Genomic DNA, 24,611 nt, shown 5'->3' with positions numbered 1-24,611 from the left:
ATACATATGAACGGCCGCTACGCTAATACGATTTTGTTTTTCTCTCCCTGTCTCGTCCTCGACCCGAGGACGAGACAAACAGACCCAGTCCCGGTAGATGTGAAAGTCGGCACACCTCTGATCTACTGGCTGTCCTTCAACGTTATGCCCAGCTGATACCTGACAAACGATCACCGGCAGAACCGCTTAATCTCCGCTAAATCTTCATTTCCGTTCTCCCAAGGGTTTTTCCCTCCTAGGACTTATTTTTCCTCGGATAAAAGCACGGGGTTTTTTTTTCTCCTAGGGGGTTTTTCACCCCGGGGAGGCAGCCTTTTTGGGCTTTACCTAGCTTCCTCTTCTATACGTTGCTTTAGTAATACGTGCAATTATAATATTGAGTCATAGCCGCAGCAAATTTAACTGCTCATGCTATCATGTATTTTGTTGTGCTATCTGTCGTTTTCTGTGCTTTTCACTGCTTCTATTTATGTAAAGCTGCTTTGAAACAATTGACTTTTGTGAAAAGCGCTATATAAATAAAATTGAATTGAATTGAATTGAATTGAAAAAATTGAATTGAATTGAATTGAATATGCCCCTGAGGGGTCTCCTGGCATTCTGTATATTGCAATGCCCTCAGCACGGGATGATCAGCCACGTATGACGGGCTTGCAGTCTCAGGGGTGTGCATAGCACCCCAACTGCCGCGAGCGGTGCGCTGTATATCTGGGACGTGTACGCTCCGCTATGGAGATGCGAGGGAAGGATGTATTAGCCGACACCAATAACATTGCGACTGTTGCGTTATTTACCGTTAAGGCGGTTTTGCGCTCTCGTCACCTGTCGCATCTCGCTCGTTATCTCCTCCTTTGGAGTCAGAAGCATCTGAGGTCCCTTCGTGCCATTTACATCCCGGGTTCGCTCAATACAGCGGCAGACGCGCTTCCCGAGCTGCGCCCCCGGCGAATGGCGACTCCACCTCCAGACGGTCCAGCTAATTTGGAAGAAGTTCGGTTGTGCGTAGATAGATCTGTTTGCGTCGCCGGACGATACCCACTGTCGCCTATTTTATTCACTAACCGAGGGCAGCCTCCGCGTGGATGCGTTGGCACACAGCTGGCCGCGGGGGGTGCGTAAATACGCATTCCTTCCAGTGAGCTTTATTGCGCAGACACTGTGCAAAGTCAGGCAGGACGAGGAGAGCCTTTTATTAGTCGCCCCGTACTGGACTACCAGGAATTGGTTTTCAGAGTTAATGCTCCTCGCGACAGCCCCTCCCTGACGATTTCCCCTGAGGAAAGACTTTCTTTCTCAAGGAAGGGGCACATTATGGCACCCGCGCCCCGACCTGTGGGATTTCCATGTATGGTCGTTGAGCGCGCGCAAGGTTTAGGTGATTTATCGCAAGCGGTATCTAACACCATCGACGCTGTTCGAGCACCGTCCACAAGACGGGCTTACGCGCTTAAAGAAACCTCTCTCGTCACCCGGTGCTCTTCGCAACGCGAGGACCCCAGAGAATGCCCATTAACATTGTGCTTTTATATCTTTAACATAGGTTAGATGGTAGGCTGTCCCTCCGCCATTAAAGTTGATATCGCCGCTATTTCTGCTCATCACTCTCTTATCAACGGCAGATCAGTTGGCCAGCATGATTTAATTATTACATTTAAGAGGCGCTCGCAGGCTAAACCCCTCGCGCCCTCCCGCTTTCCTCCTGAGACCTGTCCATGGTGCTGAAGCCTTCAGGTCTCCCTTTTGAGCCTTTGCAGTCTACGAGTCTGAGGTTTTTATCAATGAAAACTCTGACCCTGATAGCATTGGCCTCCATGAAGAGAGTAGGGGATTTACATGCATTCTCTGTTGACGATTCGTGCTTTAGTTTGGTCCTGCTGTCTCACTGAGACCCAGACCAGGCTACGTGCCCAAAGTTCCCACCACTCCCTTCAGAGATAAGGTGGTGAGCTTGCAAGCGCTGCCCCCGGAGGACGCAGACCCAACCATGGCTTTGTTGTGCCCCGTACACGCACTGCGACTCTACGTGGTTCGCACGCAAAGCCTCAGGACCTCAGACCAGCTCTTTGTTTGTTATGGTGGCCAGCAGAAAGGGAAAGCTGTCACTAAGCAGAGGATGTCTCATTGGATAGTTGATACTATCGCCCTGGCTTATAATCTTCAGGGTATTCCTTGCCCCTTTAATTTGAGAGCGCACTCCACACGGAGTGTTGCCTCATCTTGGGCTTTAGCTCGTGGTTCCTCGCTAACAGACATCTGTAGAGCTGCTGGTTGGGCGACACCTAATACGTTCACTAGATTTTACAGTGTTCGTATCGAGCCTGTATCCTCTCGTGTTCTTTCCTCACCAGGGGGAGCACGGAGAACAGTCTCGCAGGTCGGTATGGAAGGCCTTCAGAACAAAAATGCGTAATGGTTTGAATTGTTCTTCCTCCGCTGCCTTGGCAGCCTTTGTTGCGGAGCATTGGCTGTCAGCCTTTTACTAGCTGTATCCTCGCGAACCTACGTGTCTGGCTCGGGCTCCACATTGTGTCCCACCGGGTTCCTTTGTGAGTATTTTTCCGTGGGGTTAATCCTACCAGCCCACGTTTCCCTTAGCAGGGCACTGCTTTGCTTACACAGCCACGGCTGTCTTTATTCCTCAACTACGGTTGACTTTCGCCCACCATTAGCCCTTAAGACGGGTGGTGGCTTCCGCAGCGTTCCTATCCCGCTCAGGTAGGGCGCTTCCCAGTCGCTGGCACTTCTGTGGGGTTAAAGGAACATCTAGTGCCCGGCCTTCTGCCCTAAAACCTATCTCCTCCTCCTTAAGTGGAACCGGAGGGCTTTACGCAGACACTGGAAGAGGTCAGCCCTCAGTGGCGTTTTGGTAGGGATTCCCAATTCGTCGGTCACGACGTGACGTCGTAGTGACCGACTGAAAGGGAACGTCTAGGTTACGGATGTAACCCTCGTTCCCTGAAGGAGGGAACGGAGACGTCACGTCCCGTCGCCACAGGGCTGCTCCCTGCTGTTTATCGACCGGTCACTTTCTCCCGGCTTTCTCAGCGAAAAGAAGCTAATTTCCCTATTTGCACCTGCTGCTTATAAAGGCACCTGGCGGGGCGGCGCCAGCATTATGCAAATATCTCAATGCCAAGTTCATTGGCGTTTTTGTAGTAAACGAAGCAGATTGGTCTCTCTAAGCGAGTTCCCAATTCGTCGGTCACGACGTGACGTCTCCGTTCCCTCCTTCAGGGAACGAGTGTTACATCCGTAACCTAGACGTTTTAATCCATTAGTGCTGTAGTCAGTTATTTTTTTTATATTTGTTTCAGTAAGCTTCAAGGATGCTGTAGATAGTTCTAACAGCTTTGGTTCTAGTAGGGATTTAGTTGGAGACCAACAGCCAATCAAAATTTACCTTTAATTTTCTGATTGGTTGATTTTGTGGCACACTTGTAACGCTGTTGTAAGTTGAGCGAGCGGGCATCGAGTTGAGCGCACACAGGAAGAGGTTGAGAGAGAGAGAGAGAGAAAGAGAGAGAGAGAGAGAGAAAGCGAGAGAGAGAGCGAGAGCGAGCAGTAGCGCCTCACTGCAGAACGTGACATCCAGGGGGCGGGGTTGGATTTAGATCCAGGGGGGAGCTGGATCCCGATCCAGAGATCCCATTGGTCGGCAGTTTTACCCCAAGACACGTCATACACGTGTTGCTGCGTTACCAGTTCCGCATTAAGTTGTAACTAAATTAAGTTATTATTTTGACATAAAAACTAACTTTACTTATGACTACAATAAAAGTAGTGCCTTTAGGGTGAAATGTAAGTTTTTTGCTATAATGTTTTGGAGTAAAACATTTTGTGTAAGCCTACTATGAGTAATCTTATCACATGCAGTTTAAGACCTATTAATGGATACAGTATAAATATGCATAATTATTAAAATATATAGGTTATGGCATGTTATTTAGAAATTAATAAATGTAATGTTTATCTTGTATGGACTTTGAACTTGTTTTAACGCGTCTTTGATTACAGCCATTAGGAAACAGGTTTCTATCGTAGATTTACTCTTTTTTTTAATTTGCTAATAAAAGATATCAATTAAATTTGTTTTTATATTTACTCGTATAGGAATAGCTGTGTAATAAGTGGGATAATGTACAAATAAATATCACAATGTCGGGAACGTTTCCTTACCTCCCCTTACACCTAACATTAACTGTGATACTTTCTAAATTATGAATCTTTCTCAACTATATTATTAATCAAACGTACACCTAAATTGATAAGAGCAAACGTTGGCGAACACAGGTTGCAACTAATTGCGGGCTGCAACAACGCAAATATACTGGTTCATTTGGCGGAACAAAGTATATAAAGTGGGAGGAGTTGGATCTACATCCAACCCCGCCCCCTGGATGTTGTGTTCCGCAGTGAGAGAGAGAGAGAGAGAGAGAGAGAGAGAGAGAGAGAGCGAGAGAGACGGGTTATTACTGCACGTAAATATATGGATAATAGCAAACAAGGAAATACATTTATTGAGCACAGAATCGTTTTTTATTTGCTCAAACAATTTTTTTTTGCGATTGTTAATTTCTGTTCAAAATATAATGTAATGTGCTTGCAAAATATACTTCTCTGTGCTCAAAACTTACAATTGCTCGCTCAGGATTGAGGCACAAATATTACGCCATAAAAGATAAAGGTATGCCGAGTGACAACGTGAGTGACAGTAGAAAAAAGGCTATTTATATTAGCCTTGGTCTCTTGCTAATTTGTTGATATTAGCCACAGAATACGACTGTATTTGGTTTTAGTTTTGCTGACCTAGCAACTATTACAGTTGAGGCATCATGTCATGCAGTGGTGTAGTCTACGTGAATCGCAGGTATACGCCGTATACCCACTAGAAATTGTCAAGGATTTCCGTATACCCACTAAAAATAGCTTGAGGATGCGTAACAGCATGGTTTTCTGACATTTCAAACTTTTAGTCATAATTCAGATGTAATGCACTGACCAGTAGCATGCTACACTTGCTATTTTAGCGGGTTGAACTGCATATATATATTAGGCTATATATTTGGTGTGTTTGAATTCCTGCCGAACTGCGCGATCCGATTCGCGTATGAAATCAAAGTACCATAGCGGCGCGAAAGTGAGTGGGGAGCAGACTGGTGTGGCACCAGAAGAACCCACAGGCGCGTGACAGCAAAGTACCGCGAGAGCGATTGCATTTATCACATGGAGAAATCTGCTTTGAATCGCTCTCGCGGTACTTTGACATCACCAAAGGGTCTGCTTAGGGCCAAATGAAGTCGAACCTGCAGTGTAGCTGCTCACGCGACACTGTAAACAAACAATCCATGTGAAGTGAACGAGTGCTGCAATATAAAATCCGGAGAGTTAACAACGCACATGTGAGTAAACAACATTTAAAACATCAGTCCAGTTTATTACTTTATCTGGAGGTAAGGCTCCAAATGCAATAAAATAAGCCCGTAATTATATCCTGATGGTTTTTAGCCTCTTTCAGCATGTTTGCTTGTGCTTCACAGTGTTAAACTTCCCTTCTCTGTGTTCATTTATATATCTACGTTCAAGATGTATGTGATCTTAAACTTCTGTGAGGAAAATCATGTCTGCGTTGATGTTCAGTTCAGACTTGCAAATTAAAGATCATTTTCTGTTTGGGTGTCTAATATTAGGCTACATGATGGTCTTGTAATAATAATTAAGTAAAAGCCTATTTTCATTTTTAGACACTGCTTGTATTATATGCATAAAATAAGCTTTTATTTCAATGACTATGCAAATTAGAGTTAATTCATGGTCATCTTAAATGTGTATTAATTAAAAACATTTACACCATTAAATTACACATGGTAATGTTATCACTAGGTGTCATATAATAGCTATTGAAAGAGTGGATATTTTTTTCTCCTTCAATGCATGTGTTAACCACGGATTGAAGATTGGAAACAGTTTATTTAATTTTAATTAACAGTTGAGTAACTTTTGGCCCTGAGTTAGATGTTGATTAACACTAAACCAGTCTAAAAATCCATCCAGTTTCCCCAGCTGTAAACCCATTGACTGTTAAAGTCTTTTTTTCTTATAATAAACTGACATGTTGATAACACATTCAGTTTATGTTTTTATGAGTACACTTTCAGAATGCTCTCGATTACGTGAAGATCCAAACTGTATGCATCTGTAAGTGTGGTGGTGCTTATGGGGTGTCACGCTGGGACGAGTGAGCATAAGGGTGAGAGGGAAAAATCACAGTATACTCACTACAAAAATCTAGACTACACCACTGATGTCATGCAACTTCACCCATAGGCAACAGTTTGTGTGTGCAACACAAAAAGTGCAAATTCACACAGACCTGACTTTGTAATTTTTTATTGCTTTACGCTATATGTTAATTTAAATAACTTCTATATACATTGACATGGCATTATGTAAGCTACAGTGATATAGCTTTTAAAATAATTTGTAGTGTGTTATGCTTAGTTTATAGGATGTTAACAAATGCTAATAAAATGTGTGTTATGGTCATTTTAATTGGGTAACTGATGCATGTGTGAAATAAGTGTATCTAACTTACATATTGTATCTTAATTGTAAACCCAGGTGCACTTCTGAAATATTTTTGAGCAAGAGCACCCCCTGGCTAAAATGAGGAGTCAGATATTCCACAGCAGCAACAGACATGGTTCAGACATCTACCTCCTCAGCCACATGATCCTTGCAGGATTTCACAGGTGTGTGTCTGTGTGTGCGCATGTGTGTGTGCATGCATGTGTGTGTGTGTGTGTGTGTGTGTGCGCGTGTGTGTGTGTGCGCGCGTGTGTGTGCATGAGTGGGTGTTTATACTGTATTACATGTTTTTCTCTGTTCTTGTTACCTTTTTGTATTTAAGATTATATATAATAAAATAATACATGTTGGTGGTGGGGTTTGGGGGTAATTCTTTTTTTTCTGGTTTGCCCAGGGCGTAAATCTAGCCAGGACCGCCAAAGCACCTATTTATGTGCCAGTCTCTTTGGAAAACTGATTATACTCAACCTTTGGAAGTTTTAAAATCATTTTGTTATTGCAAACTGTTGTGATATGCATATTGCAATATGTGCCTCTGTGGTATTTCATTCATTTCAATATATTGTGCATCCCGTGTATGCAACACAAAAGTGCCTCATTTTGTAAACCATTGGCATGTAATGCAACAAAGGTTGTTAATGCAACACATGGGTGAGGCTAGCCTCTTTTTAGGGGTGCTTCAGCACCCCTAAAAAGGAGCTCAGCACCCCTAAAACTTGGGGCAAGAAATTTAATTATTCTAAAATGTTCGTTCGTCTTTGACCAGGTTAAATAATGTCCAAAACATACTCCTTAGTTTGTGGTTTAAAATGTATAATAAGGTAGAAAATGAAAACCTCCCCCCTTAGCAAATGGTGTCATCCTCTTCTACTTCTCTGTACCTGCATCGCCCCGTCCGTCATTCAGCGCGAAACACACGCACAGTGAGAATCAGTTAAAAGTAAATTCTCTCGGTATTAAACAAAACGTGTCTGGACCCACGCATACTCATAAGCACACATTAGACTTAATTCTGTCACTCGGACTCAATATTAATGACATCGAAATATCACCCCAGAGCGATGCCGTTTCAGACCATTGCCTTGTGTCATACACAATACTTCTAGATAGGACCGTTCAGTCTACAACATGCTACAGATTAGCCAGAACAATAATTTCCACCACTAAAGATAGCTTTATTAGCACTCTTCCAGACCTGTCTCAAATGAAACATGTAGCAGATAACCGTGAAGATCTGGATATTATAATAGAAAACCTGAACAACGTTTGCTCTAGCACGATGGATGCCGTTGCTCCCATACGAAAAAAGAGAATCAAAGAAAAAACGCCAGCTCCATGGTATGACCATCATACTGCAGCCCTTAAAAAAGTAGCTAGAAAAATGGAAAGAAACTACCGAAACAGAAAGTTAGAGGTATGGCGTTCAGCATGGAAAGAGAGTGTTCAACACTACAGACAGGCTATTAAAACCGCCAGATCTACCTATCTCAGTACGCTTATTAAAGAAAATCATAACAACCCTCGTTTCCTCTTTAGCACAGTTGCGAAACTGACTAGAAACAAAGAACAAACAGAAACCAATAGTAAATTCCAACACAATAGTAACGACTTCATGAACTTCTTTACTAACAAAATTATTTCTATTAGGGAAAACATAGAAACTACGCAAGCAGCCACCACTCTACCCAATAGTACATTGACCACTAGATTATCATACGAACATCTTGAGTCATTTAAACCTACTACAATAGAAGAGCTCTCTAAATTAGTAACGTCATCTAAATCATCGTCCTGTATATTAGACCCCATTCCCACAAAATTACTAAAAGAGGTATTTCATGTAGTGTCCGACACGGTACTAAATATCTTTAACTCATCGCTAGAATTAGGATACTTTCCAACAGCTTTCAAACTAGCAGTTATTAGACCGCTCATTAAAAAACCAAACCTTGACCAGGGAGATCTTAATAACTTTAGACCAATCTCAAATCTACCTTTTCTTTCTAAAATATTAGAAAAAGTAGTGGCAAGCCAGCTACGCACATTCATAGCGAATAATAATACATATGAAAAGTTCCAATCAGGATTCAGGCCCCACCATAGCACAGAGACAGCGCTGCTTAGAGTTACAAATGACCTCCTATTAACATCCGATCGTGGTGAAATCTCAATCCTTATATTACTAGACCTTAGTGCAGCCTTTGACACAATAGATCACAGAATCCTACTCAATAGACTAGAAAACTATGTTGGCATCAGTGGTCAGGCGTTAGCCTGGTTTAGATCGTATCTAACCAATCGATATCACTTTGTTTATGTAAATGAGGAAGAGTCACATCACTCCCCCGTTAAATACGGCGTACCTCAGGGATCAGTTCTAGGCCCTATCGTATTCTCGTTATATATGTTACCTCTAGGAGACATTATCAGGAAACATAACATAAGTTTTCACTGCTATGCGGATGATACCCAGCTTTACATCTCGTCACATCCTAGCGAAACCCACCAGTTTGCTAAGCTAACAGACTGCATTAGTGATATTAGGGACTGGATGGCACATAACTTTCTTATGCTAAACTCCAATAAGACAGAGATACTTATTATTGAACCAAATCGCTCCAAACATAATATGTCAGATTACAAGTTGCCCATAGATGGCTGCACGGTGGTGCCATCTTCCACGGTTAAGAATTTAGGCGTAATGTTTGACAGCAATCTATCTTTCGATAGTCATATCTCCAACGTCTGCCGCACAGCATTTTTCCATCTTAGAAATATCTCAAAAATACGCCATATGCTGTCTGCATCAGATGCAGAAAAGCTTATCCATGCTTTTATGACCTCTAGAATAGACTATTGTAACTCGTTACTCGGGGGATGCCATGCAAATCAGGTAAACAAGCTACAGCTGGTTCAAAATGCCGCCGCAAGAGTGCTTACTCGATCTAAAAAGTATGACCACATTAGTCCAATTCTGGCATCTTTACACTGGCTACCAGTTAAATATCGCATACAATTTAAAATATTACTAATCACCTACAAAGCCTTAAATGGCCTAGCGCCCTCGTATATAAAAGAACTACTATCAGAATACAATCCACCACGTAAACTGCGATCACAAAATTCGGGTTACTTAATTATCCCTAGAATATCAAAAGTGTCTAAAGGTGGTAGATCCTTTTCCTACTTAGCCCCTAAGCTCTGGAATGATTTACCAAATAATGTTCGAGTATCAGACACAGTCGAACAATTTAAATCTAAACTTAAGACATTCTTCTTTAACAAAGCATTCACATAGAATGTCCAGTAAATGTACTTTTCCCGCAGTAGTTATTTTGTCTAGAACAAAGCACTCACATACCTCATACGGGTAATTTACTCTTGCCGCAATAGTTAGCCTGTCTGGAACCGAGCTGAATTAAACCACTATAATGTATGACACTTGCATTACATGCGAACGGCCCCTACGCTAATAGAATTCTGTTTTTGTCTCCCTGTCTCGTCCTCGACTCTGAGGACAATGAGACAAACAGACCCAGTTCCTGTTGCTGTGAAGGTCATCGCACCACTAATCAACTGGCTGTCCTTCAACGTGACGCCCAACCGATGCGCGACCAACGGCCACCGGCTGAACCAGTTTAATCTGCTTACACGCTTCCTATCCCTACCGTGTCTATATATTATAAATATAAATATTAATTTCTCCCTAGGGTTTTTTGTCCTTCTAGGATTTTTTCCCATTGGGTTTTCTCCTAGGGGGTTTTTTAGTCCCAGGGAGAGTCAGCCAACTTTGGCTTAACTTAGCACTTTACTGTATACGTTACATTATTAATATGCATCGCTGATGCTAGATCTGTCTATATCAAAAAAAGGTTCATAAATGAGAACACCAGTGAGGTATTCATGAATGCTATGTCAATGTTGCCAAACATATCCGCAGACTCTGTTGATGTTCTCCTTGAAAACTTTAACATAAAAGTTAAAGATGCTATTGATGATATAGCTCCAGTAAAGGTCAGGATGATCACTGGCAGACGTAAAGCACCCTGGAGAAACACAACAGCAGTACAGCACATGAAAAGAACATGCAGAAAAGCTGAACGTATGTGGCGGAAAACAAAACTTGAAGTACATTATAGCATCTATAAGGACAGTCTTCGTGCTTTCAATGTAGAACTAGGCACAGCTAGACAGACCTTCTTCTCCAATATTATAAATAACAACATAAACCACACTCGCACTCTTTTTGCTACTGTAGAGAGACTAACAAACCCCCCAAATCAAGTTCCTAGTGAAATGCTCTCTGACAACAAATGCAATGAGTTTGCTAAGTTTTTCTCTGAGAAGATAAGTAATATCAGAATGGCAATCAATACGACCTCAAATTGTACTGTGGTCAGTCAGATATCATTGCAACAACCTCAGAAATTAGCCATTCTCTCAGAATTTGACATAATTGATATAAAAACCTTGGAAGAAACAGTACAACATCTTAAAGCATCAACTTGCAGCCTTGACACTCTCCCCACATCTTTTCTCAAAAAGGTGCTAAACTGCTTAGAAACTGACCTCTTAAAAATAGTAAACACCTCTCTGATCACAGGCACTTTTCCAGAGTCATTAAAAACAGCAGTTGTAAAGCCTCTCCTAAAAAAGAGTAACCTAGACAAAACCATACTTAGCAACTACAGACCTATCTCAAATCTTCCGTTTATAAGCAAGATCATTGAAAAGGTTGTTTTCAATCAGCTGAACAAATTCTTAAACTCAAATGGTTATCTGGACAACTTTCAATCTGGTTTCCGTCAGCATCACAGCACAGAGACAGTGCTCATAAAGATAATAAATGATATTCGCTTAAACTCTGATTCAGGTAAAATATCAGTGCTGGTGCTACTAGATCTTAGTGCTGCCTTTGACACAGTAGATCACACCATACTCATACATAGACTGGAAAACTGGGTAGGGCTCTCTGGGATGGTTCTCAAATGGTTTAAAACATACCTAAAAGGAAGAGGTTACTATGTGAACATAGGTAACCATAAATCTGAGTGGACATCCATGACATGTGGAGTCCCACAGGGTTCAATTCTTGCACCGCTTCTGTTTAATTTGTATATGCTCCCACTTGGTCAAATAATGAAAAAGAACCAAATTGCTTACCACAGCTATGCAGATGACACCCAGATATACTTAGCCCTGTCACCCAATGACTACAGCCCCATTGACTCTCTATGTAAATGCATTGATGAAATTAACTGTTGGATGCGTCAAAACTTCCTCCAGTTAAACAAAGACAAAACCGAAGTCATTGTATTTGGAAATAAAGATGAAACTCTCAAAGTTAACACATACCTTGACTCTAGGGGTCTAAAGACACAAAATAAAGTCAGAAATCTTGGTGTAATTTTAGAGTCTGACCTTAATTTCAGTAGTCACGTGAAAGCGATAAGCAAATCAGCTTACTACCATCTCAGAAATATTGCCAGAATTAGATGTTTTGTCTCAAGACAGGACTTAGAGAAACTTGTTCATGCTTTCATCACCAGCAGGGTGGATTACTGCAATGGACTCCTTACTGGGATCCCCAAAAAGACCATTAGACAGCTGCAGCTAATACAGAACGCTGCTGCCAGAATTCTGACCAGAACCAAAAAATCTGAGCACATCACTCCAGTCCTCAGGTCCTTACACTGGCTTCCTGTTACATTTAGAATAGACTTTAAAGTATTGTTACTCGTTTATAAATCACTTCATGGCTTAGGACCCAAATACATGACAGATATGCTAACTGAATATAAACCTAACAGATTACTCAGATCATTAGGATCAGGTCAGTTAGAAATACCAAGGGTTCACTCAAAACAAGGTGCGTCAGCATTTAGCTTTTATGCCACCTCTAGCTGGAATCAACTTCCAGAAGAGATCAGATGTGCTTCAACAGTAAACACTTTTAAATCTAGATTAAAAACACATCTGTTTAACTCTGCATTTACTGAATGAGCACTGTGCTGCTTCACACTGACTGCACCTTTAACTCAAGTCACTTTTACTCCTGTTTTATTCTTTTTAACATTTTAAACTGTTTTATTAAAATCACATTTATTTTCTTTAATTGTTATTTTAAATTCTCATGTATCTTTGTCTTTATTGTGATCTTATCGTGTAAATCTTATTTTTACATTTTCTTTTTCTTTTTTATATATTGTTTTCTCATTTCTGTGTAAAGCACTTTGAATGACCTTTGTGTATGAAATGTGCTATACAAATAAACTTGCCTTGCCTGCCTGCCTTACACGGTTTTTTATCCTTAGCCGCTATATTCTACTTCTTATACTATGTATTGATTTTCAATGTTCTCCTCTACATCTACTCATGTAAAGCTGCTTTGCAACAACTAACAATTGTGAAAAGCGCTATATAAATAAAATTGAATTGAATTGAATTAAAAGTGTTGTGATGCAACTTTTTTGTTCAAATCTTACAAAATGTTTACGTTATGTTTATAATGAGCGAGTACATCACGAATCAATCTTTCAAGCCGTGTTTTTGTCTTATAATGAATCACCATGGTACACGTATAATAAGTGTTTATTTTCGGATTATTTTAGTCCGGCGGGTACCCGCGCGCTGCGGAGTAGTAAAGTTCCTGGGTGACTCGTCCATAGACTTAAACGGAGAGAAGTAGCGCCGGTTACAATGTTCTTCCGCAAGACGCATGCAGTTTTGTGCGTCTCAGTGGGAAAGTTGCATACGTGTGTCTCCGTTGTTAAAGTTTATTGTATGATTTATGATTGACATCACGTGCGTCTTTTCTGGTCAGTCGTCATGAAAACATGGCGTTTGGAACAGAGTAAAAACAAACTACATATCACTGTATACCACCAGTAGGCTACCGGTAAGTCATGTGTGAAATCACTAACTGTCTGACTATCAAACTAGACAATAATTATTTTTTTAGTTTGTCACATGTAGACTAATATGAAGGGGATAGCGTTTTTAACCCTTAGTGCAGGAGTCACAAGTGTTTTGTTTTAGACATATAGTAAAGGTAATGGTTCAATTAAAGGACTGTTAAAAGAAAAGCTGCAAATTAACACACTTTTAATAAACCTACCATATGTTGTAGGCATAAAAGTTATAAATTAGGAGATTTGACATTTTGATAAAGGCTTAAAACGATACACTGTATATTCACATAAAACCATACCCACACTGCTGGTGTGTAGCCCACCTTTTGTCCTGAGACTTTAATATGGCATTAATGGCAAAAATGTGCCAGCTCACCATTAATTAGAAATAAAAAGGTTGGCAAAAAAAAATGCATCTGAAAACTCATCAGATTGATGCTTTAAAATATGTTAAACATTCTAAGGGGGAGCATGCTCCCGGACCCTAGAGGGGTAATATTCTTCTCATCTTTTTCACCCCTGACCCATTTTCATGCCTGAAAGGTCTCCAAAAAATCTTTATTTTGGAGTTAGTAGAACCAATGTTAAAATGATAGCTATTTAACAATAGACATATTATTGGTTTCTGTAGGAAAAAAGAGCGGGTGGTGGCAGCGGAGCTCATTGGGTGCTCAGCACCCCTAAAGCTCTAACCCTAGAATCGCCTCTGATGCATCATATCATACAATTGGATCTACCAGTATCTGTTAAAATAAATAATGATACAGTCATATTTTTACTCCCTTTAATTGGTAACTCAACTTCCATGTGATTTAACCATTTGAATCATCTGTTATAGGAAAGTGATGTCATGAATTATTGAGAGAAATGTCACCTCATAAGAAAATACCAGGTCTTCTGTTCTTATCCTTCTCTGTTTAGGAGGAATTGAAAAGCAACAATCTACATAGGGTTCTCCATACCCTACAATTCAATTTCAATACACTTATATGTCATAATATGCCATAAGTTAATAGAAATAATGAAAAGAAATAGTTATCATAGTGTATCAACAGCAAACGAAACCAGCACACTGCATTTTGAACCACAACGGCAGCTTGACACCTCCCCTATTCATTATAGGCACGATCTGCGGTGAAGCCTGGTGCCACTTTACTCATCTCTGCTCCTCTCCCTCAATGCCTGTCTTTGTGTACCCATGCATGTCTTCATCAGTACAAAGTGGTCTCTGAACCAACTGCACCGTCTTTGCAATAGATCCATTCTCTACCACTGCCGAGACATCTGTCAGAAGACCACAAAACAACCACCCGCTGACAGGAGTGACAAAGCGTTCTTTCATAACATCTTTACTATGACTGCTCTGATTTAAACAACAACAAGCAGGAAAGGATGGAAATGAGTAAACTGCCTAAAGGATGCATTTGTAATATACTGTCTAATTTCATAGCTTGTCTTGCTCATTGGGGAACTATTGACATATAAAACACAATAAATCCATTCTGACTAATTTCGGTAAAAATGTGTTTTCTATACCAAGAAAGTGACAAGATGAAAACCACTATTTTCTGTTACAAACTTTCACATAGCATCTTTAGGTTATGATAACATTAAAAATTCAAATCTATAATAAGATTTTCAAAGATTTATTATAAAAAAAAAATATTTTTTCTGCAAAATGCAATTAATCTTTTGAATCAGTATATAAATGTGCATTCATCTTTGCCATGTTATATTCATTTAGTTGAGTAGTGGTATACACTGATTAAAAAACATTAATGGCATTAATCAAAACACTTACTTTGTCATATTAAGAACACGTCGTTGCTGCACTTTTTGACAGCGATCATCTGTAAAATGTTTTGGTCCTGCTCGATTTTCGTTTACTTAGAGTAAAATAATGGAAAGTTTTTCATAAGATCCCCTGGGGTCAATGTGTTAGCATGACTGAAGCTTGATGCTGTCGTGTGAGAACAAGCAACAGCCGGCATTTTTCCTTCTCCAGAGTGCCTCATAAGTAAATTATTCGATTTTGATTTTCTCCGCCACAGAAAACCATCAGAGGTTTATTAATGCCATTGAAAGTTTTTATTTTGTTTTTGTTTGTTGATCACGAAGTACAAAGTAGATGAGGACAACTACTATTCTGTGTGTATTCAAAGCGCTGCCATTGTTGTGTACAATGCTTGGAATGATGCACTGTTATTTGTTGGGCGGATTTATTGCATTCTGCGGGGAAGGAAGTTTGTCACATAATGGAAAAAAGAGAGAAAAGATGACAGAATAACTCGCAGCATAACGAATTTTGTGTGCAGCACAGATGTTTATTAAAAAAATATTTAATATAGGTGCACAACAATGGCTAACGTTTCGATGCACAATTACATCTTCATCAGAGTCATGGGAAAAAGCAGGCAAAGAAGCCCTTAATAAGAATCATTAACAGGTGCCCAAAAGGGGTGTAGGCCACCCACAACTCTACCTATTTAAACCTAGGTGTCACACTCACAAATTTATCATTAAAGGGCAAGTGCCCACACATAGGTACATATACAAAAAGTTTACAATACGATTGGCATAAAAATATATTCATCTTATATTCATCATACTATATTTGATATGTTGAAATGTTTAAAGAAAGCATGGTAAACTTAATTCTTCATTTAGACTAAAGTGTTTAGTGTATGTATCCAAAATGCTTCCCTGCATAGTTTTTTTAATAATATCCCCACCTCTAGGTGGGGGTGTAATTTTTTCAATTCCTTAAAACTTCAGAGATGCAGGTGAACCATGATTGGCCTGCTTATAATGTCTCACTGTTTTATGTTTAGCTATCCTGAATTTAAGTTGACGTTTTGTTTGACCTATGTAAACCAATCCACAGGGACACTTTAAAATGTATACTAAATGTGTACTCTTACGGTTGATAAATGAAGAAATAGAATATTTCTTACCGGTGCGAGGATGTGAAAAGCCTTTTGCATTGGTCAAATTAAAGCATGGTGCACAGTTGCCACTTTTGTAGTAACCTAGAGGTAGAGTATGGAGCCAAGTTGTCAAAGTTGGAATGGTGATATCGGTGTTGACCAAACGGTCATGAATGTTATAGGTGCTCTAGGGGGTTCAGTTATCTTTAAGAGTCGTGTCACTATTAAGAACATGCCAATGCTTACGATTAATGTTTTTTATTCTTCCTTAGTGTAACTAGTGTAAAAAAAGAATTTTGATATTGTGTGAGGCTTAGGTTTTTCCTTAAAGCTCCCCTTCCTTCTGTGTTTTTGAAGCTTTGATTGTGTTTACAGTGCGCAATATAACGTGTTCATTTTTCACGTGTAAAAAAACACTGTATTTTTTTACACATTTTACTACTTATCTGTATATCGCTGTTTTCACTCTCTTCAAAACAGGCTGATGTCTTCCTTGTTCTATGAAGTCCCTCCTTTAGAAATATGTATCGAGTTCTGATTGTGTAGTTTCTTTAGTGTGTTGTGATTCGATAGCTTGCCGTTAACTTAGCTGGCAACTGACGTATTCCTGTGGGCGGAGTTTAGTCAAAAAACTGTTCTACTGACGTCATTAAAGCAGGAAGTAGAGGACTGTAGTCCAAACCGGACGTTCGCTGTAGGCTTTGAAAGGCAAATTCTGTTAAAGAAAATAAATCGCCTGGCAGTGAACTTTGAGCTTTATCATTTTACAGGGATAATTTATGCTATTATAGCAACATTACTCACTAACTAGGGTTTAAAAATGGGATCAGAAAGAACATGACCTTTAACAGTGAGGCTGTATTTAGAGCCCTATCCCATGCTTTAGTATATCAGATTTAGGTAACACTTTATTTCGATAGTCCACTTTAGACATTTTACTAATTATAAGTAACTTTGCAACTAATTATCAACTACCAATCTTTAGAGAATTTGTAGACTGTCTGCTTAATATCTACTAACACTTTATTGTGATGATATGTCAACAGACATTCAACTGACTATAAGTATCTTTGCAGGAGCATGTCAACTTATTCCACTAACCCAAACCTCTTCCCTAACCCCAACCGTTACAGTCTACTAATACACTAATGACAGTTAGTTGATGAATAGTTGCAAATTATTGAAAGTTAGTTGACATGTAGTAGCAAAGTTGTTTATAGTTAGTAGAATGTCTAAAGTGGACTATCAAAATAAAGTGTAACCCAGATTTATCATAACCTTGTTGTTCAAAATGGCACGCTAGATTCACTGCTTTTGACAAAAACTCACTTGTAAACAGTTTCTACAGTTTCTTCTGACTTGCAAAAACTGACCCACTGGTATATTACGAATCAGATGAGGCGAGTGGTTACTGTCTGCTCATAATAAGGTGTTCCTGCTGAGAGGTTTATGATAGATAGTGGATTGTAGGATATTGTTTACATCCTTTGAAAGGGTAAGGTCTAAGAAATAAATGGACTGCTTGTTAAGTTCCATAGTAAAAGACAAGTAATCTGTATTGTAATTTATATTAGTCAAAAACTGATTTAACTAATTTAATCTACCCTTCTATATTAATAGAACATTCTCTATATATCAGCGCCAGAGTGATGGAGTGGGTTATTTTTGGTATTCTGTATATATTTTCTTCCCATAAGCCCATCACCAAACAAGCATATGAGGGTGCAAACGAAGACCCCATTGCAGTCGCCTGTAGTTGTAAATAGAATTTGTCATAGTAATTAAAAAACGTATTAGATAAAATAATCTCGACAAGATTTACAAGAAACTCTGAAGGGGGCAAAACATCATTAGGGCGTTTGGTAGGATAATGCATATGACTTGTAGGCCTATATGGTGGGGTATGCATGTAAAGAGACTTTGCACATCAAACGATACAAGGAGATCGTTGCTTTTGCATTTTAAATTATCAATCAAATTTAAAACATTAGTTGTATCTCCAAGGTATGATGGTAAACTGTGCACATAAAAAAATCAACAAATTGAGAAAGAGGCTCTGTAAGACTTCCTATGCTAGATACAATAGTGTGTAAAGGAGGATCATCAAGACATTTGTGGATTTTGGGTAGACCATAGAAATTGGACAATGAAGATGGTCACTCAGTAAAAAGGCCTTTCTTTATCAGTAATCCAGCCTTTTTATAAAATGTATCAATAAATTCATAAATCAATTTTTTTGTGCTAGAGGTAGGATTATGACGAAGAGGTTGATAATGTTTTTCATCATTAAGTAATTTAAATATACCTCAATCATAATTCTTTAAGCGCATAACCACAACAGCACCCCCCTTGTCAGCTGGGCAGAAAAATTATTTCATGTCTAGATTCCAAAGAGCGTAGCGCATCCAATTCATTCTTTTTCATATTTTTATTTTTTGTTGAAGGACCTGGCCTACTTCATTTTGCCAAGTCTAACTCAACTAACTGACTAAAAGTTTGGGGTTGGACCTTGCTTGCGTTTCTTGGGTCCGATTTCAAAGCCCACAAACCCTTTCAGCGGTGAGGGTGGACGCAGCGATGTCCTCTGCTGGCGTCTGTGTAGAGGCAGATCCACCTCCCGTTACACGGCGTGCCCGATTTATGCTGGCAAGCTTGGGATTCCCCCGTCTCCTGACATCATTGTAGCGCTTGGCGCAGGATGGGGATGCCAGCTGATGAGACTGTGGCTATTTCCTCTCACGCCCTGTTTAACCTACGCTGATTTGGGCGGGTTTCTCCTATCCCCATACAAAACAACTTCTCTGTCTTTGACTGCTCTTACAAGAACGTGGGTCTCCTCGGTTGTAAATCGCTCCTGGCGTACGCCTGGTAAATCCGTCATAATAATAGCAACCCGCCATGGAACTTGCGCCCTTGCGTTTAAAGGGAATGTTGGATAGCATTCTGATTGGTTTATTTGACATTACGCCCAAACCACACCTATGAATAATGAACCTACTTCAGACCAACCCCTTATTGATTTGCGCCCGGCGCAAGAGTTATTTTTCACGCCGGGAAAATAGCAAGAGCGCCCAAGATCCGCCCACAAACTCACTTACGCGTTGCGCTTCGCACTTGCGTTTCAGATCGTTAAAATAGGGCCCAAAGAGTCAATGTGATTTGACAGAGCAAAAGAAAGTGCAGTAAGTGCAGTATGAAGCCCAAAAGATCATGCAAGAGAAAAATGCAATGTAGCAGCATAAATGTTTGGGTAATTGCTACAAACAGGATTCAGAGAGGAAGAATAAACCAACCCAGTCTCACCCCATGGCGTCAATATTTAACAACACTTGACCATGCGTCAATATGTTGACGCGGAGGGTATACCTTTCGCGTCATTTTTTGACGAACTGGGGACTTCAATACTATTAAGTCCGTTGCATTCTCTTTCCTATTTTCTTACCATTTTCGCGTCGGTTTAGGGTTAGATTTACATAATGACATCCCTACCCAAACCTAACTCTAACCCCAACGCCAGGTGACAACTGTTTAATTTCTCGTACCTAATAGTATTGAAGTCCCCAGTTCGTCAAAAGATTACGTGAAAGGTATACCCTCCGCGTCAACATATTGACGCATGGTCAAGTGTCGTCAAATATTGACGCCATGGGGTGAGACTGTGTTGAATAAACAAATTATTTGCATACTGAAAGATTGAAAAATCGGTGCAATGCTGATTTAGAAAATAACTGTGAGAATGAGCAATCAAAAGCATTAGTTGAATGAGACATTAATGAAATGATCATAAGCTTGCTAAATGATCAGCATGGTACTTGCTGGACATGCTGTCAATAATCCCTACCAAAGTTTGTGCCAGTATGTAATTTTCTTTAAAAGATATTGGAATGATACATTTCAAATGTTGGACAGCTGGGGCCTCATTTATAAAGCGTGCGTACGCACAAATTTGATCGTAAAGTTTGCGTACGCAAAAATCCACGGCAAAGTCCATATTTATAAAAACTGTCTTTGACATGGAAAAGCGCTTAGCGCCACGTCAGGGTCTGGGCAGACGTACGCACTTTTGCTTGTCTAATTGCTGCAGGTTTTTGGAAATATAAGCCAATCTTGCTGCTCGGAATTTGGTTTAAACATTGAGAATTGCTCTTTTATATACCTGTGACATTAATTAGGCATCGTTTAAAGGCGGAGATCTGAAACTGCTTGGCTGCGCACAAGTTCAAGTTCATTTGCGATTTACAGATTTGAAAAGGGTTACGCGCGTTTTACGTTCAGTTTATGAATCACACGTACGCATTTTTGATAAATGATCGTAAGATCAAATGTAGGATGGTTTTTACGCGGCATTTTATAAATGAGGCCCCTGGTTTAGCCAATCCTAGCATAATCAGAATTTACATATTCAACATAATCACACAATAATCATGATTTTCTAAAAAAGAACAAACATTTAAAAAGTTATAATCCAAAACGTAAATACAATTATTATTTTTTTGGCATCTTTTATGTGACATTTTCACTAGAATTTACATTGACTCCCAGGTCATAGTGCTGATTAAGGGTACCACATTTAATTTCAACTGATCAAACAATGGCCAAATACAGCCTTTGAACAGATTTTGGGTCAACATTGTTAAGTTTGCAACATCATAACTTATGAACAAAAATTTATTTTAAATGTTAAATGTGATGAGCGTGATAAGAGGAATCAGATGCACACAGTTTCCTCGATGGTTCTATAGGCTAACAAAGATTCCCAGTAGATAGAAAGAGTTGAAGAAGAAGAAAACTGAGGGATACAACAGAGGCTATACTATGAAGAGTTTGCCCCCAAAATTAATTACCAATTTCGACCTCATAGGCTACAAACTCATGTCTGACAAGGAATGCACACTATAATTATAATGGTGAATTAATTACCCTCTATATTCAAGATAAATTTATAAGTATATTGCATATTGTTGAGTCAGTGTAATTACATTTGATTTATAGGATTTGATTAATAGGATTTGTTTCTCTTTCCTTTTCTCGTCCTCGGACCCCAAGGATACTGAAACTAACAGACCCAGTTTCAGCTGCTGTGATGTTCAACACACCACTTTTCTACAGCTGATGTCTGACCACCAACAACCAACTGCTTCCCTTTAATTTTTAATACATTTATAGTACAGTATGTAGTATATATTATATTTTCTATACATCACTGTAAACATCACTACTAAAAAATCAGCACAAAAAAATCTTTCCTACCTTCACCCCTGAACTGACCCTTGTTTGAAATCATACTATTTTTCATTCTTTTCAAAAATATCTTGCAGCGATAGATGACCATATTAACAGAGCAAGCATCTAGAATATAGAAAACAAAACAAAAAAGTCAAATTATTTCAGCACTTTTATAAATATTGTATGTAAGGCAATTTTTGTAATCTTGCTTTCTGAACCTTTCTTACCTCCCATTAGCTTTGGCTGACAGTTGACAAAGTCAGTTTGTTGTGGTGCACCATGGCTTTTCTTGTTCTCTGGAGCTTCAGGTATCTTCTGATCTCCAGGGGAAACTGGATTATTTTGGCCAAGGGTTGCCTCCCAGTAGTTCTGACAAGCATGGTACAAAATTTGCACAAACATGCACTTCTCGGCAGCTGAGCTGGCCTCCCATTGATCAGAAGTGTAATCAAACACTAGGTCAAACTCCGGAGAGTCCTAAAAATTATTCAAAGCAATTTAAAGTAAATTTAAAATTTAGCTCTTAAATTTACATTTAAAATATTAAATGAATAGTGGTTACCTTATTTGGGTTAATGCCATTGACCTGACGAAGCTGCTTCACAGACCATTGAGATCTTTTAGAAAGCTGTCTGGACCCTCGATACCTTTTAACTTTAGTAATAAGGACTTGAGCTGGTCTACTGTTAGTAACTAAATAAAAATTTAAACATGAATTAATTTCTCAATTTCACATCTGATACATAAACCAATACTATATCAGTACCAATAACAATATCATCATAAGCTTCGGTTTCATGTTCACAGATTACCTGACAAGCAAAGGAAAGTTAAATAGTCCTTCTTGCGACCTGCATTGAGAAAATAAAGTCTTTTTCTTCTTGTCCTCCTTCTCCTCACTTCAATGGCTACCAGCAACTTTTCATCTCTTGGGATAAAGAGCTCACGGTTGATGGCTGACTGAATGTTCATCTTTAAAGTGCCTTAAAATGTGATAAAACTATTAATATGATACAATACTATACTATGATACTCATAAATAAACATGTTTACAACTTACAATGCTCAAGCATTGGTTTAATTTAAACTTTGCTCAAAACTTAAAGTTTTCTTTCATTTAAATCACAAAATTACTCAAATCCACAGAAACCTAAATCAGTGAAAACACACACACACACACACACACACACACACACACACACACGCACGCACGCATGCACGCACGCACAGGTTTCCATGTTTTGTGGGGATATTCCATATACGCAATGCATTTTATACTGTACAAACTGTATATTCTATTCCCTTCCCCAAACCCTAACCCCAACCATCACAGAAACCTTTCTGATACCTTAGATTTTTAATAAACATCATTCTGTTTGATTTATAAGCTTGTTTCCTCATGGGGACCTCAAAATGTCCCCACAAGGTCACAAAAATACTGGTATTCCTAATTGGTCCCCACAACGTGATAATTACCAGGTACACACACACACACACACACACACACACACACACACACACATTTTACCTCGCTTTAGCTCTCTTCCCTCAGCAAATCTCAAAAGCTGTAAATGGTATTCGTATCTCAGTTGTATCTGTGTCGTCAAGCCATCTTTTCATTTAAGATTGATATGGTCTTGTAGCACATTCTATAGCAGACAAACAGACTGTGTCAATAAAGCTATTGAGTGAGCTGCCTACCAAGACGCAATTGTGGGTAAAGGCAGGAAGAAGGGTATAATACAGCCTGGAGATCTCGAAATCAGGGTGGGAAACTTTAACTGGGGGTGGGAGCTTCAAAAGGGGTGTGGTTTCTTAGTGATGAGAGCCATGGATGACGCATGATGTCACAAGCTACCTCACCACCATATTTGTATGCCCAGACATTCTATTAAAGTCCCCCGTTGGGAAAATCAGATTTTTATTTTTGCTTATTTGTCTATGTGGTGTTTTTTATATGCTTTAAGACAAGCCATGTGCCAATTCATCACTCAACACCATTGCTGAGTATTTTCACTATAAAATTGGAGAATCACATTCCTGCAGTTTAAATTTCACATTCCCTTTGGTTTCCAAAGTCAATAATATAAAAAAGACACTTAATTTCTATGCAAATTGACACATTCACCTTGACAATTTCTATAAATCCTGTATCCTGCCCGACATAAACATAAACATTGCAATTAGAGTCCGCAGTAACAATTAAATACATTCACTAATTCTAAAATTCAAAACTAATTCACACTTTTTTAGAAACTAATCTTGTGTGACTGAAACACTGCAAACATGGTGAATTTAGATCACGGTTTTGAATGTAAATCAATGACACCCTCTGTCATGTGAGTATATCAATATAACAACTCCGATGGCATCACCTCCCTCTGTTAGTTTAGTGTTCTGTCCTCAATCCAGTCATTTATATAGATCAGTGGTTGGCAGATAGACAGGAAAGACCCAATCTCTTACTCAACCCTATCCCTAATCCTGTCCGCAGTGTTGTTTTCGAGACCAGCTCATTCGAGTCTGAGTCAAGACCGAGTCCAGAGAGGGTTGAGTCCGAATCAAGACCGAGACCAAAGAAGGTCGAGCCCGAGGCCAGACCGAGTCCAGAGAGGGTTGAGTCCGAGTCAAGACCGAGACTAAAGAAGGTTGAGTTAGATTCAAGACCGAGTCCACATAAAGTTGGGTCTAAGAAAAGACTTAAGGTCATGGTCTATGCTATGGCATTTCTGATCTCACTCAATTCATGTTTTGTTAAAAATGTCAAAGTCACCCTCAGTTTAATGATTTTAAAATCCACTCTATAATATTTGGTCCTACAATATACACGGGTCCACTTTAACACAAACCACAGCATACCAATTTACAAACTAAATGTATTCTTTATGCAACAAAATAATTATTTAGTTAAATAAAGATTATTGCTAATAAGCTACAGTACTATCCAAAAATTTTAGGCCAC

The 24,611-nt window shown here is 39.3% G+C and overlaps 1 protein-coding gene across 2 annotated transcripts in view; it reads right to left on the bottom strand.

Moving 5' to 3' along the window:
- stxbp6l (syntaxin binding protein 6 (amisyn), like) overlaps positions 1–23,410 on the bottom strand; it is a 42,695-nt gene extending 19,285 nt beyond the window's left edge. Inside the window, exons 1-5 of one of the 2 annotated variants that reach the window (XM_065263703.2) lie at positions 23,178–23,410; positions 22,462–22,649; positions 22,212–22,342; positions 21,877–22,126; positions 21,674–21,772 (exon numbers count right to left, since the gene is read on the bottom strand). In XM_065263703.2, the coding sequence (XP_065119775.1) occupies positions 21,674–21,772; positions 21,877–22,126; positions 22,212–22,342; positions 22,462–22,621 (640 nt within the window). In that variant the 5' untranslated portion in view covers positions 22,622–22,649; positions 23,178–23,410. The remainder of the gene's footprint in view (positions 1–21,673; positions 21,773–21,876; positions 22,127–22,211; positions 22,343–22,461; positions 22,650–23,177) is intronic. The other variant, XM_065263702.2, reaches the window with a different exon arrangement.
- Between the last annotated feature and the right edge of the window lie 1,201 nt (positions 23,411–24,611).

The sequence above is a fragment of the Paramisgurnus dabryanus genome, chromosome 12 (genome assembly GCF_030506205.2).
Source record: "Paramisgurnus dabryanus chromosome 12, PD_genome_1.1, whole genome shotgun sequence".
Classification (NCBI taxonomy): Eukaryota; Metazoa; Chordata; class Actinopteri; order Cypriniformes; family Cobitidae; genus Paramisgurnus; species Paramisgurnus dabryanus.
Note: the sequence above shows the minus strand (reverse complement) of the source record. Positions and strands in the feature narration are given on the sequence as shown.